The 15893-nt window shown below is 40.5% G+C and overlaps 2 protein-coding genes across 3 annotated transcripts in view; one reads left to right on the top strand and one right to left on the bottom strand.

Moving 5' to 3' along the window:
- IQGAP2 (IQ motif containing GTPase activating protein 2) overlaps positions 1 to 15893 on the bottom strand; it is a 130395-nt gene that overhangs the window by 33310 nt on the left and 81192 nt on the right. The window contains exons 10-15 of one of the 2 annotated variants that reach the window (XM_075137934.1): positions 15510 to 15673; positions 14898 to 14985; positions 12275 to 12438; positions 11562 to 11722; positions 9106 to 9230; positions 6792 to 6955 (exon numbers count right to left, since the gene is read on the bottom strand). In XM_075137934.1, the coding sequence (XP_074994035.1) occupies positions 6792 to 6955; positions 9106 to 9230; positions 11562 to 11722; positions 12275 to 12438; positions 14898 to 14985; positions 15510 to 15673 (866 nt within the window). The remainder of the gene's footprint in view (positions 1 to 6791; positions 6956 to 9105; positions 9231 to 11561; positions 11723 to 12274; positions 12439 to 14897; positions 14986 to 15509; positions 15674 to 15893) is intronic. The other variant, XM_075137935.1, reaches the window with a different exon arrangement.
- F2RL2 (coagulation factor II thrombin receptor like 2) lies at positions 368 to 3411 on the top strand. Its single transcript, XM_075137937.1, has 2 exons — positions 368 to 516; positions 2223 to 3411. Exons 1-2 carry the CDS (start codon positions 459 to 461, stop codon positions 3308 to 3310), a joined length of 1146 nt encoding a protein of 381 aa, XP_074994038.1. The 5' UTR covers positions 368 to 458; the 3' UTR covers positions 3311 to 3411.

The following is a 15893-nucleotide window of genomic DNA, read 5'->3' as shown; positions in this document are numbered from 1 at the left end:
CCAAGCCTGACTTCTTCCTCAAGAAGGGTACAGAGTTCAGCAACGTGGCATTTTGGTCCTTGAGGATTTACTAAACACACCCTTTGATTTTTTCCAGAAAACACCTTTTTACCCCAAATATCTGCATGTACAAATTCCAGGAGAACCCCCCACATCGGCTTCAGGCTTGTGGTAAATTAGGAGTTAAATTGCTGCTGTAAAGCAATTTTATCTCTGTGTTGGGCAGAGGCTGAAACTGAGTCATATGTGCATATTTGGATACGTCACACCCTCTTGCTGTAGTAGACAAAGAACAAACTAGCTCCTTACCATAAACCTTATGTCTACAGGATGCTTCTGGAGGACAGATCAATCATTCTTTAGTCCCTTACTGAGGGGAAAAAAATCCCCCACAAAATGCCACTTGAGATGAACTAGAACAGCATCGTTATTTGGCTAGTTGGATTTCACGTACTACAATGAAGATACTGGTTTTCACTGGACTGCTCTCTCTTACCTCCAGTCTTTTCACAACAGGTGAGTCCTCCTTTCTGTATCTATTCCATATTTTACTCAATAACATGGTTTTTTTGATAATGTTGGTGCTTCCCCAGCTTAAATGGGTTGTACATGCATCATTACAGAGAACTATACTCTAGGAAGTCTCACTTAAGGTAGATTTTTATTCTTCCATCTCAGTGACACCTTACCTCCCCCCAGTCACTTTCTATAAGGAATTTTATTTAAGGGATCTTTCTGCGCTTACTGAAGACGCATCTTCTCTCTAGTATTTCTGTAGTCATATGATAATAATAAACCTGTAGAGTCTTGTTCTTTCTGCTTTGAAACATTCAACAGAATTACGACTTCTTAGATGGTGCTATTAGAAGGAAATGCTCAGATAAGTATCGTGACAAAAATAACCAAAGGAAATAATCAAATAATAAGCCCTTTTTTTCTTCTCACTAGAATTAAAGCTGTTTTCAAACCAAGCTCATTTTTAAAAGCTATTTTATATATATACTATATATATATATGCATATGCATGCACATATATGTCTTTTAACGAGTGACTAAAATTCATCTTCTGGATTACCATGCAGAAAATTACTAAAAGGGATGCAGTCTACTAATTATCATTTCAAAACATTCTACCATAAATCTGCCAGTGAGCACTGATAAAACTGTTTTCCATATTTTGTTCCAACATGGAAGGGTAAAAGAAAAACCCACAGGTTTTCATCCAAATTTCAGTTTGTTTCTGAATTCCAGTTTCAAGATGCATGCTCTAAGCTTTACACTAAGTCTTTTTCCATTAAACAGAGCCAAGAAATTTTTTAAATGACAAAACTAATTACACAGCTGTTTATTCTGCAAAATCTATTTTGCAACACATGGTTTTAGAAAGTATTTTGAACACATTTGTGCTTCATCTGGAAATGTCAATGTCTCTACCAAGTTCTCTACTAAAGACTGAAGAACAGGCATTAATAAAAGTGGCATCATTGGCTTTGCCCACGTGCTAACGATATTTACTTACTGAAAATCTTACCGCTGCATGAAAATTTTTATTCATTTACCAATACATTTGATCTAATATCAGCCCAAGCATTTGTTCTCAGTTCTCGAGACTAACTGCCCTTCCTCACATGTACGAAGCTGAAAAGATCTGGTTTGCTTTAGTCAGAAGCTGAAGAATAACTTTAATCTGATATGTGAGACCAAAAAATTGAGAGTTATTTCAATTTTCTAATTTGAAAGTTTCAGCATGTGTTAGGCATGCTTTTATATCTTTTGCAGTCACACATTTCATCCATGAAGTGACAAGGATAGTACTGCTGTTTGCTTTGGAAATTCTGATCAAGCCTAGACCAAGGCTGCTGCTTTTAGATGAATTACCAACGTTGCTGCTACTGGGAAAAACCCTCTACAGGTGATAAACATTGCAGAAGTGTCTGGTGCTTTTTGCCAAAGATTACTGAAAGCATGCAAAATGCAGAAAGCTCAGCTTAACACTAAATTCATGCTAAATTTTCAAGGTTGGATGTGAGATGACAAATAAGGTGAAGATTGCCCTTGAGTACATTTGATATGAACACCAAAAGCAAAGAGGAATGCCACCAAATCTTTTAAACATGTATTGCTTTTCACATGGAGATGTTTACCCTTCTCTGTACCTGAAAGTGAATTATATTGCTAATCCAGCAGTTTGCCCGTTTTAACAATTTTAACTTTTTTTTAAGCTTCAGAATTTTCACTGAATGGCTCCGCAACTAAAACCGTGTCTCTTATCAAGACTTTCCGTGGAATTTCAGCAAGAGATTATGATTACATCCCCCCTTATGCTATAGAAGGGGAGACAACGACCACCCATATCAGAGAACACAAATGCTCTCCAAAAAAGTCAAATGACTCCATTTTAACAGAAGTGAACAACACCACGCTGCACTACCTGACCAGTTCTCTGAGCACCAAGCTAATACCTGCCGTTTACCTCAGTGCTGTTTTATTGGGTGTACCATCTAATGCCATCATTTTATGGATGCTGCTCTTTAGGATCCGGTCCGTGTGCACTGCCATCCTCTACACAAACTTGGCAGTTTCAGATCTGCTCTTCTGCATCATGCTGCCCTTCAAAATAGCGTACCACATCAACGGGAACAACTGGATTTTTGGGGAAATGATGTGTCGAACTACCACTGTGGTGTTTTATGGCAACATGTACTGCTCCATTCTGCTGCTCATGTGCATCAGCGTCAGCCGTTACATGGCCATCGTTCACCCCTTCACCTACAAGAGTCTACCAAAACGTGCCTATGCCATCACGGTCTGTGCTACCGTGTGGACCTTCGTCTTCTTGTACATGCTCCCGCTTTGCATAATGCAGCAAAGCTATTACGTGAAACAACTGGACATTTACACCTGCCATGATGTGCACAACGCCTGTGAAACGATATCTTCCTTCCAGTTCTACTACTATGTTTCTTTAGCTATCTTTGGGTTTTTAATACCTCTTGCAACTATTGTTTTCTGCTATGTCTCGATTATACGAACGCTCAAGACTCATGAATGGTTCTGGTACGTTAAAGTCAGTCTTTTGATCCTTACCATCTTTGCTATTTGCTTTGTGCCAAGCAATATTATCCTTATTATCCATCACGTCAACTATTACTATTACAACACAGATGGGTTGTATTCTTTTTATCTAATTGCTTTATGTCTTAGCAGCTTAAACAGTTGTCTTGATCCTTTCCTTTATTTTCTGATGTCAAAAATTAGAAGTCAATCCAATATTTATCTAACAATGGTTAAAATATCCAGGGAAAAATGAATTTAGTTCTATATTTATATTAGTGGAATTATGATTTTGTATAGTGTTAACCCAGGCAGCAACAAACCTCAGGTGCAACAATTAAACCTAAAAAGTGTTAAAAAACACAATCACAGTAAAATTTACTTCCTTCCACTCACCACACAAGGAATATCTTCAGAAATACACTTCTCCAGCTCTATAATTTTATCACGCATATTGCAACACCTGGTATACCTAGGTTCAGGGAAGTGGCTCCGCACCTTCGTTTCCTTCTGAGAAGATCACTTTCATGGCCACAGAGAGGAAACCAGAATATCAGTCACCACAGCCTCTGAACACCAGAAGAGGAATCAATATCTGAACAGCACTTTTAGGCCCATTAATGATTTCCAAATACTTCAAATTAACTCTCAGCCCACAATCACTGCAGGAACAGTGATGTGAAAACAAGTTTTTGACCCAGTGGAAATGGGAAAAAATAAAAGCACTTTCTACGTGCCCAGGAGCTGTTGAGCTTTGCAGAAGCTCCCTGTCACGTAGCCAAGAGCAAATACTGCCTTGGATGTTTGAAATAAAGAGCCAGAGTCCCCATATGTTCAAGGAACAGTAAATCTACAGCCGTAGACACGGAGCCTGACGCTTCCAAGGCAGCATCTCCTGTGAGGCTGCTTAACCAGTTTGCACTGGAGACTTGTTCTTCCACTTCGTCAGCGCCTGCACTCCTCCAGCCCATGAGGATTGCTGGGAGCTAACCCTTATCAGGGGTGAATCCAGGCATGTATTATTCTTGCTTGGTAAGCAAAACAGGGAAGATATTTTGTAGTATTCTCTATTTCCACATCCTCACAGGAAATACCTACAGTGTTACAAATACTGAAGCTAGTTATGATTTATTGTCTACATTAATAAAGCAAAGAGTCAGCTTTACAGAAACTCAAAAGCTGCATATATACCGAGTCCAAGCTCCTACAAATTGAGCTCAGTGGTTGGCATTTGTATTTGTAGCTGCAGCATGTAAGACAGTGATAAGAAAAAATGTTTTACATCAGTTTGATAATAGTATTGTAAAAAACTTTACTTAAATAAAATAATTTGCACTGGAAAACGTCTTCAAGGAATTTGCAGCCTGGTAAGACTCCGCCTCTTCAATTTCTTCTGACTCCTAATTTAAGTTAGTTTTAATCATGCCATTCCCTCAACATGCACGAGAAGAGATTTTAAAGATAACTTTAAAATAATCCAGATGTTATACAACTATTGTAAATACAAAAAACATGAATCTAACTGTAAAACTTGTGTGCCTATCACAAAAAAAACCCCACAGGAACCATTTCCGAGTTTGGCACATCTGTTTAACTTTTCAGGTATTCATAGTACACTCCCTAAACACAGGTTTCTCTTCACTGGGACCTGAATACACTTGGTTTGAAATGGCCTTGAGAACTGTTAGAAGGTGTGGTTTAAGATTACAGGAATAAATAAATTCCAGGCTTGCATTTTCAATTTCAAGCAAGGAACAAGTAGGTGTGATCTGAGATTAAGACCTGTAATGGGTACTGGGAGATTTGGGTGCAGACCCCGCTTTCCCGAAGCCACCACAGCTACAGGAACGTGACAGCAGGCTGGTTAGAATAAGTGAGCAGGTTTGACCCATATGTTTTTCCAGACGCCGGGGAACACAGGAAGTTCACAGGCAGACCCATCTGATCCTTGTAAATCAAATACTTCCTTTTACCATGGCTCACTCTTAAAACATGCTAAATACAATTAAAGGCAGATCTGCTTTATAAACAGGGTTCAGAAAAAGTGGGGAATAGACAGATGTTATACATTGCACTATCTTTTCCATTCTGTTTGGATTTTTTTTTTTTAGGGAAAGTTCAGTCTAAATCATATCTTTACCTAAAGAATTGTCATGTCGTGTGGTTGACCAGCATAGACAGTAAGTCAGATTAATGCATCTGAATATTTGTTTTGGGAGCACATATAGTAGTACAGTGTCTTGCTCTCTTCCTAAACAGGAAGAATGTTCCTGTTTACAGAGGAGATGTTTTAAGTAGTTGTCAAAGTTGCAAAAACAAAATACCTCAGGAGAGAAAGGCCAACAGAAGTCTCTAGGAACATCACAAATTTTTGAATGAGGAGATTTCAAAAAGATTGCACAATTTTTGTTTGGAGACACCCATTTGTATCCTATCGGCACATTCACACAGGTACAGCAGTAGGCACCAGGTTTGCACCCGGGGAGCACAGCGGCAGCCGGCAGGAGCGAGCCGGGGCAGGGCTGCTGTGTGCAGGCACGTGGGCGCCTGCAGGCTGTCAGTCTCTGCCTCAGGGACATCCCAGCTCGCTACGCGTGCACAAAGGGTCTGGCATGTCCTGGCCCAGCACTGCGTAGCCACCACCTGCATGGACACTCGCTGCACTCAAAGACCAACCCTAGCCCTTCCAGGACAGGTAAAGCAGTCAGCATGCACGAAACCCTCCCCAACACATACAGCAAGGGAAGAGGCTTTTCAGGATCCAGGGCTCAGTGAAACCAGCCCTTACCTAGGAACCCAAGCAAGAAATTGAGATGTGCAAACACCTTTTGAAAGTTCTGACAGTGGATTGCGGAAACACACTCTTTCACAGCAGGTACCACATGTGAGGTGGAAAGATAGCTGGAAGATATTTCTACAAGCCAAAGTTCAAGGACTTTCTCCAGCCAACGATATTACTTTAGAAATGCGTTATGTGCATTTCAAGTGTTTTTTCCAAACACTGGACATCAAGTGCTGTGCTAGTAGCTTTAGCTAATCTTGTGTTCAGTCACATCCTGCAAGCAGTTAGGCTGATCTTTGTTTATGCTTCCCTAAGCTAACCAGGGCACTGCTTTTGGGGAAGCAGATTGCAATATCCTGCTGAGATAGATATAAACTGAAGGCACATACAAGATGGCAGCTTGTTGTTGCATGATAAAGCCAGAAGACAAATACGTACAAAACTCCGCTATTATAAAACACCAGATTTAAGCAACTGAGACTTCTCAAAGTACTTCCCAGAGGTTTGTTAAGAAACACTATGACTTCTTCAGCATGACTATGACTCCTTTCTGGCAAAAACCTCAATTCCCATCCATATTGTAACAACCTGCCTGACACAGTCTGGTAACTAGATCCTTGCACAAATTCGTAACTACATCAAGGCTGCTGCTGCCCAAGTTTTGTAGCAGCTACAGCAACCTAGTAGAATCAAAACCAAGCAAGGTTATGTCAAGTCCATAGTGACACACATGCAGAATATGTCTTAGTATTAATACATTGAGAATTAATCCCTTTTGCCAGTCAGAATAAGTTGTAGTGGAAAATTACTTAGTGCCAGTTTGTTGTCACTGGCTTATTTACAACCCCATTGGGACAGCTAATCCAAACATTGGGGGAACAGGACAGGGACACACGTGTACGTGAAAAGAATTGGCATTTCAGTTCTGACAAACAGCAACAGTCAAAGCTCTAACCTTGCATTTCTGTGCTTTGGTGTGGTGCAGAACATCTTGATAATGCCTTGCATTTACTGGTCTCACATCTTGCAGCTTGGCTGTGGGCAACAGTAGGGTTTCTAGAGTTTTCTCAGGATTTCCTTGGTCAATTGCTTCATTAATGTGGCCAATTGCAATGATTCCTATGAAATGGAAAAGTTATTAAAGACATAGTTATCAAAGAAAGATGCAACTTATCCTACATCAGGTACAAAAAAAGCAGTAACATGAAGAACAGAAAAATCAAGTAACAAGAAGCAGAGGCAGCAACAGCAGCTGATTTAAAATTATTTTTGCTCAAATATTCATATGAAGCTATTAAGTTGTACAGTTTTCCTTTCTGCCACAGTTACTGATTGATCTGAATCTCTCTTTTCATAAAAATCAAATTTATCCTTGCTGAAAAAAGGAAAACAAGCTTACCTACTTTCAGGGCAGCAGTATCTACATGAAGCTTAAGGAAAGGTTGGGCATCACGTCTAAATATGTTCATCTGCATATTGGCTCACAGTGCTGAAAGACTATTTTCAAGTGATTTCAGACCAGATTACCTGAAACCCTGATTTGGAAAAATACTACATATTGACCTCCCAGCTACAGCATTACATAGAAACTTAACCTCATTTTTAAAAAATTTTACCTTAAATAACCAATCTGATAATGTTGAACTTATCAGAAATCACTTGATTGTTCAGACCAGTGGCATTCAGGACTTCAGTCAGCAAGTAACATGGCCCAGTGTATTTAATAAAACCTCTAACTCATTTTCTTCAGACTGGTCTCAACATTTTAAAATCAATTTCTTCCCACCCCCAAACAGTGCTGCAACACGATGCTTGGGGTGCTTTCTCCCTAAAGCCACCCCGGAAGGGCACCAGCCAAGAGTTTCCCCATCACCTGTGAGGGATGACCTCCCTGCCAGCAGCAGATCATCTCTCACCAAACCTGTCCCAGACCCATCACAGCCCAACTGGCGGGATCATAGATCCACACCCTCATAAGGCTTCAGGAATGAGTCTTGGTGCTACCAATAGAGGTAGCTACCAAAGAGGGACCATGCAGACATGGAGGCTTGCTTATGGAAACAGAGGCCACCCTTCTTCCTCCCCTCTCTGCCCCAAATAACCATCACCAGGCAGAGGCCAGTGTCACTGAAACCAAGTGCAGCTATTTTGGACTGACTCTCCTAATGTAAGACCACCTTTCTTAAGGCCTGTTTCAACTCCTAGTGACTGTAGAGGTTCAGACAAAAAAGTGGTTATGCCAGTCAAGTGAACTGCTTAGCATCCCACCCTGTCGGAGGGCGCACATTGAGAGCAAGCTGCGAGGGTCTGCGGCAACCACTTGACTAGACTTAGGAAGCAACAATCCAGTCAATTTTAGTATTTCTGTAATATGAAGCTTCCTTTACCAGTATGAAACAGTAGCACGCGCAACACTGATGGCAGCGCGGGAAGGGCGCACGCACCATGTGTCAGTGCCACCCTGGAAACAGCCTGCACCTTACGAAGACTCCCAAACTATACTCCAGACTGCTTCCCAAATGGCAGCAGTCTGAAAGCTGCCCTCTTCTTTCCTTGCTCCAGCAAATTGGGCATAACTTGATAGCCTGAAATTTTAGTTTTAAAAAAAAAAAAAAAAAATCATACTTCTAAATCCAGTGGAGAAACTTGGTCCTTTAGCATTTTTGAAGCCCAAATGACCAGCTATCACATTTAATATAACACCACCCTTTTAGGGCAATGCAGTTACATTTAGCTTCAAAAATAAACTCTAAACCCATTTATATTAGAAAAAGTGGGCACAAGAAGCTACTCTTAGATAGGAAATCAAGTTACCTAAAAGGAGAGGAGGACAGATAATGGCACTGCATAACTTCTTACCAACTCCCTTGTGAAAAACAAGAGCTTGGAAATCACTTAACATTAAAAAAATATTTTCCACGGGACACTGCCTGTAATTTCTTCCCCTATCCCCCAATATGCTCTTTGCTTACAATTTCTGCAAAATCCCCAAAGCAAGACCATCCAGTGCAAGTACTGAAAGATACTGCCAAGTGGCAGAACCATGGCATTTGTAACACTACAGAACGCAGGTATCCTACGATATCTTTCAGCCAGCCAAAACATAACCAGGAGTACTTCAAGGACATTTCAAGACCAATGGGCGTTCAAAATTACTTAACGCTCTTCTCTCTTGAAGAGTGTCTGTACAAGGCCATTCAGTGCAGAAATTTATGTACCAAGGATGAGACTATCATCTCTGTGGGCGATGTAGAGGAAGAATTACTTACTTTCATTTTCTTCTTGAATTTGCATATTAACCATGTCAATGCAGTTCTGGATATCATTCCAGCTTAAATAATCTTGGCCTTGAGATGAAGCCTCTGACTTAATAGACAATAGTGTATCAGCATAACTATAAGAAGATATAAAATACATAAGTGTATTTCATATACAAGATAAAGTGCCATAAAGAATTAGTCAGACGTATCATCCATCATTTAGTGCCTAGTATTTTTTTCAATGAATGAATTTCAAACTCATCTCTTGCCAGAAATTATATAGACATGCAAGCTGCCTTGCTGGTTCTACACATGCATTTCAGGATCTGAAAAAATGGCCCTGTACACTAATTCTGAGCACTTTTCTTGGCAATGTGGGATGATGGTAACACATATACTGGACATACACTTTGCTGTGTGGCGCTACAGTTAAATTTGGGAGAAACTATGGTCAGCTTCTTGCTACACTAAGTCAAAGACCAGAGTTTCTGCCCTAGCATCAGGTAGCAGCACCTCCTGCTACCTCCATGTTCCCTCTATGTGGAGGATGATGGGCCACGGGCAGAGGAAGGGCATAAAAAATGATGGTCTTCTCCCCACAACTCAAGGTCTTCCAAGCACAGGCTCTGTAGCCTGTGTCTACCCTTCTTAGGAGGATCATGGATCAAGATGAGCTGGAAACCTTCACAGTAGTGTAAACTCATGTATACATAAGTTTAATAATTTTCATATTCCTGAATCAAGCATACAACTGCCACAATATGTCAGATCAAATACCTGTCTTCTATTTCCAGCAGAAGCCTGAGAAATGAATGGTTACCAGGAAAAATACAGGAGAGAATCATCATCTCCTGCTCTGATTTGCCCTTTCAGCATTCAGCACCCTGCGTTTAAGAGCTTCCCGAGTTGGAGGCTACATATCACTAACGGTTGGAAACAATGCTGTGCTCCATTAATTTATCTACTCTAATTTGAAATCTTACATATTCTTGAGGAATGAGTCCCACTATTGAAGTGTTTTGTGAGATGGCAGTTCCTTATGTAAATTTTAAACTTGATATTCCAATTCTCATAAGAAAATAAAAACTAAAGTTATAAGAGAAGCTAGCAACTTTTATTAACCTTCCCCACAACATGCACACTTTTGCAGACCTATGTCATATTTCCCCTAAATTCTCTCTTCTAGGAAACACATTCCTAACAAGTTCATCTCTTTGGGTAGAAAGATATTGAACACCATCTCCCTCACTGAACTTTTTCTAGCTCTGCTGTATTCCTTCTGGTATTGTTCAATCAAAGTTTCTCACAATATTCAACATATGGTTGGCAGCACTGATTTACATAATGGCATAATAAAGTTTTATTTTATTCTCTGCTCCAACTAATTCCTGTGTTTCATTTGTATTGGCTGGCAGCTTAATCTAAAGATCAGGTCAGAGTAACACCAGCCAAAAATGCTGCACTTTGGGGACCATTTCTGTATATTAATAACATTGCTTCTCTTGCCCAAAAGCACCACCTCACATTAGCAGAGGCCAAGTGGCAGATAAATTTTGCTCCATCTTATAACCAAAACACTGGCCTCTTATTCCTATCCTGACTGCCCTTCTTCCAGCTTTGAGACACCTAGCAAGGGCCGCTCTCGGATTCATGTGGCAGCCTGCCACATGAGATCTTCAGCCACTGCTGTCCCTTTTGCCTAGTAACGCCTTCCAGCAGCACATGGAGGTTTCCACCACCTGTGACCAAGAGGCAAGAACCAGTCCATGCTCCCACGCTCTCCCCAACACGCTGGGGGCTCGGGTCTCACACAAATCATAGTGTTGCCTGATATTTTTTGCAGATATGCAAAAGAGCGCAGAAGTAGCAGCACATGGCTGTGACAAGTCAGGCACATGGCAGTGCAAGCAGCTGGCAGCTGAGTGAAGGCTATAATTTAATGTTGAACATGCACGTGTGCCACAGCGCTGTACTCAGGTTTTTAGCAAGCAGGACTGTGCTACATTTTTCAGACCTTTGCAATTCTCAAGCAAAAAGAGTCAGCCACGGTTTAAGGGACCTCCTGGACCTTAAGGCATTAAACACTGCCTCATTCCAAAGATCTTCTTTCAGTACTGCAGAGAAGTTACTGATTAACAGTTTCCAGCTATGGTTGGTTCATTTGTTAGTGTCTGCAAAAATTCTTGTCAGATCTTAGTGTTTGCTTTCTGAGGATATTTTCCCTGCACCTCATGCACCCCCTGCCCTCAAACATCTGAGATTGTGCGACTGCTTATATTTACAGATACACAACTAATTCAGAAATTATTCACATCATCCCTTATTAACTTATAACATAGATGTTTATCTTGCAGCTCTTTCAAGTTCATAGCCACCACACAGGACAGCCCACCTAGTAAAATGCCTACTTATCCTTTTGCAGAAGTTGCCAAGTCTCATCCAGACAAGACAAAATGAACCTTTACCGTTGAAAGTTTTCCTCTTCTAGATTATTGAAGCCAATGCATGGGTTTCTGAGATGATTCTTTATTGTTATGATGTCCTTGTTTTCCAAGGCCTGGTTTAGCAACACAACAGCTGACAACATTTCTACTGCAATAGACAGTTCATCATGTGCCAGGTAGTTCTGTAGGACAATAATGTACCGCAGTCAGGAAGCTAAATAAGCAATGTAACAATTTTGAGTTACAAAGTCTAGATACAAAGATCTAGATCTCATCAAGGAGATAGACTTGATTTAAAAAGCCTGGCAAATTTCCTAGTCACAGGCATGTCAGATTAACACAACACTGATGGTAGGGTTCACTGGGTTTGCTACACATCTCTTCAGCCTTTCCTTCTTTTGCCCCACAGTCCCATCTATTCTGATCTTACCCTCACAGCAGGGGATTACTTTTCTACACAATATATAAAACAGAGTTAGTCCTCATTAAGAGCATGCAACAACAAAAAAAAAAGGTCAATTTGTTGCAACACAAGAGCTCAGCCAGAGCAAAGTGTCTCAAGAAACAAATTCTGTGATTCAATATTGCCTATTCAACCAAAACCAGTCATGCAATACGTAACATCAGGGCGAGAGAATTAAGTCTGATTTTACACAACAACATGCTATGTTTATGCTCTTTCATGGTTTGACTATGTAACATTAGTGAGCAGGTCGTAAGCTTTTCACTCTTACCACAGCATTCTGTTGTTGGAGGTTGAACAGCTCAGTCTGATAGACAGCAGCAGCAAATGAGTGAACAACAGGCAGCTGCGCCTCCGGTTTCATCAGTGCAACCAGTGTTTTACTAGGATCACAGTTACGAATTGCAGTATTGATATTGTCAACTGCTATAAGTTCTAGAGAACAGCAGGGAAAGAAAAGCCTATTAATTTTCATATGCCGTTTGCTCTTTATGCCATGTAGATGACAATTAGGTTATTCCAAAGAATATAATTTGCTGTCATTAGAGAAAAAAGGTATTTGTGTGAGATTTTTCAAGACACAACTGCTCAATGTTGCAAAACCGATGTCTATTCAAAGATATGCAACAAATAATGGACTAGTTTCTGGACTTTTAGATATTAATACTGCTTATTGTACCTTTAACTCAAAACAAGGACCTGACCCCATCCTAGCACAGAGAAAGACCTAACATCCCTGCTGGGTTTGCTTGCGGCAGGTACTGCTGGGTATGTCAGCTCCAGCGCACCAGTCTTTCTTCGCCCCAAACGCTCCTTTCCTTCTGCACCGTGTTTCCTCCCTCGCCTCCTCCTTTTGGCAGGACCTAACTTAGCTAGCTAGAACAAGCCTGTACTGCAATACCAACAAAATTTTTATTGTTCATTTCAGGAGGCCTGGTAGAAATCAGCCAAACATGTTGGGGGGTTGGGATTTTCAGAGGCTGAACTGATGGAAAACCAGATGCTAAGCTTCTAGGACTTCCTCTGCATGCTATCACCTGTTTGTTTGTTTAACAGTGCGGAAAATCAGTCCTCACAACCACTGCCATCTAGAAATTATCCCCTTCTCTACAACTGAAGTTTCAAATTAAACTGACCACCGTAGAGGAGTATGAGCGTAACCCTTTTCAGTACCGGAACAACTCGCCTGTTTTGCTTTTTGCTGAACTGACTTCAGCAGAGGTTTGAACTCCAGCAGTAAAATGCTGAAAAACACTTCCCACATGGGCAGCTGCAGAAACCTTACAACACCCCTTAGCTTAGTCACAGCCACCGTAATTGCACACCTGGAGGAGCCAAGTCTGAAGAAACCCAGGCCAGGACACACCCAGGAACACCTTGTACAAGGCACCGCTCTGGTCTTGCACAAAGGGAAACAACCTTGAAAGTTAGAGCACATGTGGCAGAGTAAAGCATGAAAATTATGTAAACGCCATTTCCATCAGCAAAATAACCCCCATCTCCTCCACCTTACGTCTTTTCTGTATGCTATTATGCAGGGAATGGTTTTAGTCACCAGTGACTGCTCAGGTCTGTACAAGACTGCTTGTACAGCAGACATCATCCACAGTTCATGTATGCAGCAATACTCAGCTCTTATACAACACAAAGACTTTGAAAACCTTTCTAGGTAACCAGCCCACCTAAACAAGCCCTTCGCCTCTCATTTTAATTGCTCTGAAGCATGGTCATATGGGGCCATGTTGTTCTTGAAGGTTCTCTATATTGGCTATTCCTGAGGTTAGAAAAAACAAAGGCTCTCAAAGCTATAGTGTGCATGCTTTTTTAGAGAAAAGAGCAAAGAGGAAAAGAGTGAGTCCACAAATGGACCAGACTAGCTCTGTAGTTAATAACCAAGCTACTGATTTCTAATTCAGGAACTGAGCATGCAACTTGCAAAACACACTTTACCTTGTTCACATTCCAATAACAAAACCCACTTATTTTTCCTTTTCAAACCAAACATAAGTAGTAAGTTGCTCTCCAGACCGCTGTTACTGCTTTTCACACATCACATTTTTCCTCCTCATTTCCTTTACCAAGGAACAACTCTTTTAGAGAAAGTACTGCTCACCATGCCTAACCAATCTAAAATAGGCTAACTTTTGAGGTAGTAAGACAAACTTAGTTTCTGGCTTAAGCTGACCTCACAGTACAGCCTTTAAGTCACATTACAAAAGCAATCAGCCTGGATTCAAAGCATGGGAAGTAATACCAGAGACAAAACAGCCACTAAGCCATGCCCAGATGTAGCATGAAATGACAGCAGTTTAACTGAAGCTGAACTTCCCAGCAAAGAAGTTTCCAGTCAAAAGCAGCAATACATGCACTGCAAATTTAGATCCCCCTTAACTATATTTTTTACAAACTATAACTTGTGTCTTGTGACAGTCTTAGCAGGCTAAGAACAGATTAGATTTAGATACATGTGTCTAAAAGTGAGAATAATTTTCCTCTGCAATGTGACTGCAAAATATTCTTCCATGTGATCATTCTATTTTAATTCTACAAGGATGGTCATCCCAAGTGAGGATTAATACTGCACTAATAAATATTTGTTCAAGCCATCAAGCCATGCATTGTCTTCAGTTTTAGCCAATGTGTTTACCAGTGGCTCAAGTCATTCAAAGAAAAAAGTGTTAGCTACCTCAGATAAAAAGAGTATATCCAATGCAGCACAGATTGGTGACTTGGCAATTGTGACGCTGACAAGAACAGTTACAAAAATAAAATGCAACGCCTATGGTTTCAGTTTGAGAAACCTCGTTTACATGCAAGGAATGGTAGATTCAATTAATCAGCTTAACATAATTAAACGGTGATGGTAAAAAATGAGTATTAAAACAGTTACTCACTAAGCTTGTGAGCCTCAGCTTCCGCATTGGCAACACTAACTTCTTTCTGTATTTCACTTTTGTCGAGCATATTTGGAACCCCTGCTATCTAACAGATCAGAAAAAAAGATTTAATTATGCTTTTAAGTTTGATGGGAGACAAGGGATAAAACCCCTTGATGGGACACTAGGATTTATTTTACTATCCCCTGCGCATCAATTACAATGTCACGGTAAACACAGCATTAATCTTTCCCTGTGATTTTCATTTTACTCAAAATGATGAATTTTCTCCTTAAAACCCAATTCACTCTTTCATTTGTTGTTAACAATTCAATATTGCCTTTTATTGTATTCAAGTTATAACTCATTTTCAAAGCAAACATAGTATTAGGAGCTGCATGCTATATCCCAAATTTTCTTCTTATATCTTAGTAACTACTTATAAGGGCATCATGCTCTGTAGCGCAAATGCAGCTACTTTGATGTCAATTAGTACATCAGTTACCCTGAAACCTTTATAAAATTGTTTGATTAAGTGATGCTGGAGGTAGAGTAAAGGCAATTTCTCCGTGGATTAAAATCAGCTAAAAAAATGCAAACTGATGCGTAGTACCCGTTCCATTCAATTACCTGCATTTTCTGTTCTTTAGAATCACACAATTGCAATAGGTACCATGAGGAATTTTGCGGCAGAACTTCAAGTAGGCTCAGAGCAGGACGGTTCAAACCTGCCATCAGCGCCACTTCATCTTGCCGGTCAATAGCCTCATTCACTTGGACTAAAGCTATGTGAACTGAAATGAAAACAATGCTCATAAACAGCAAATATGCTTTTGTGGAAAAAAGTCCATTGCTGTCAGCATCTCATTTTTTGTAAAAGCCAGCTAGGGCAGCAGCCTTTATCCAGCAGAGGATTATCTATTTCGAGACCAATCCTACGATGGGAGTTTCTGGCTCTGTGCGAGCCCATGTGGGAGCAGTTCAACCACAGCTAACTGGAAGCTTATGAATGAA

This window comes from Calonectris borealis, chromosome Z (assembly GCF_964195595.1).
Source record: "Calonectris borealis chromosome Z, bCalBor7.hap1.2, whole genome shotgun sequence".
Lineage (NCBI taxonomy): Eukaryota > Metazoa > Chordata > Aves > Procellariiformes > Procellariidae > Calonectris > Calonectris borealis.
The sequence above is the reverse complement of the archived record's forward strand: the minus strand, read 5'-3'. Positions and strand labels throughout refer to the sequence as shown.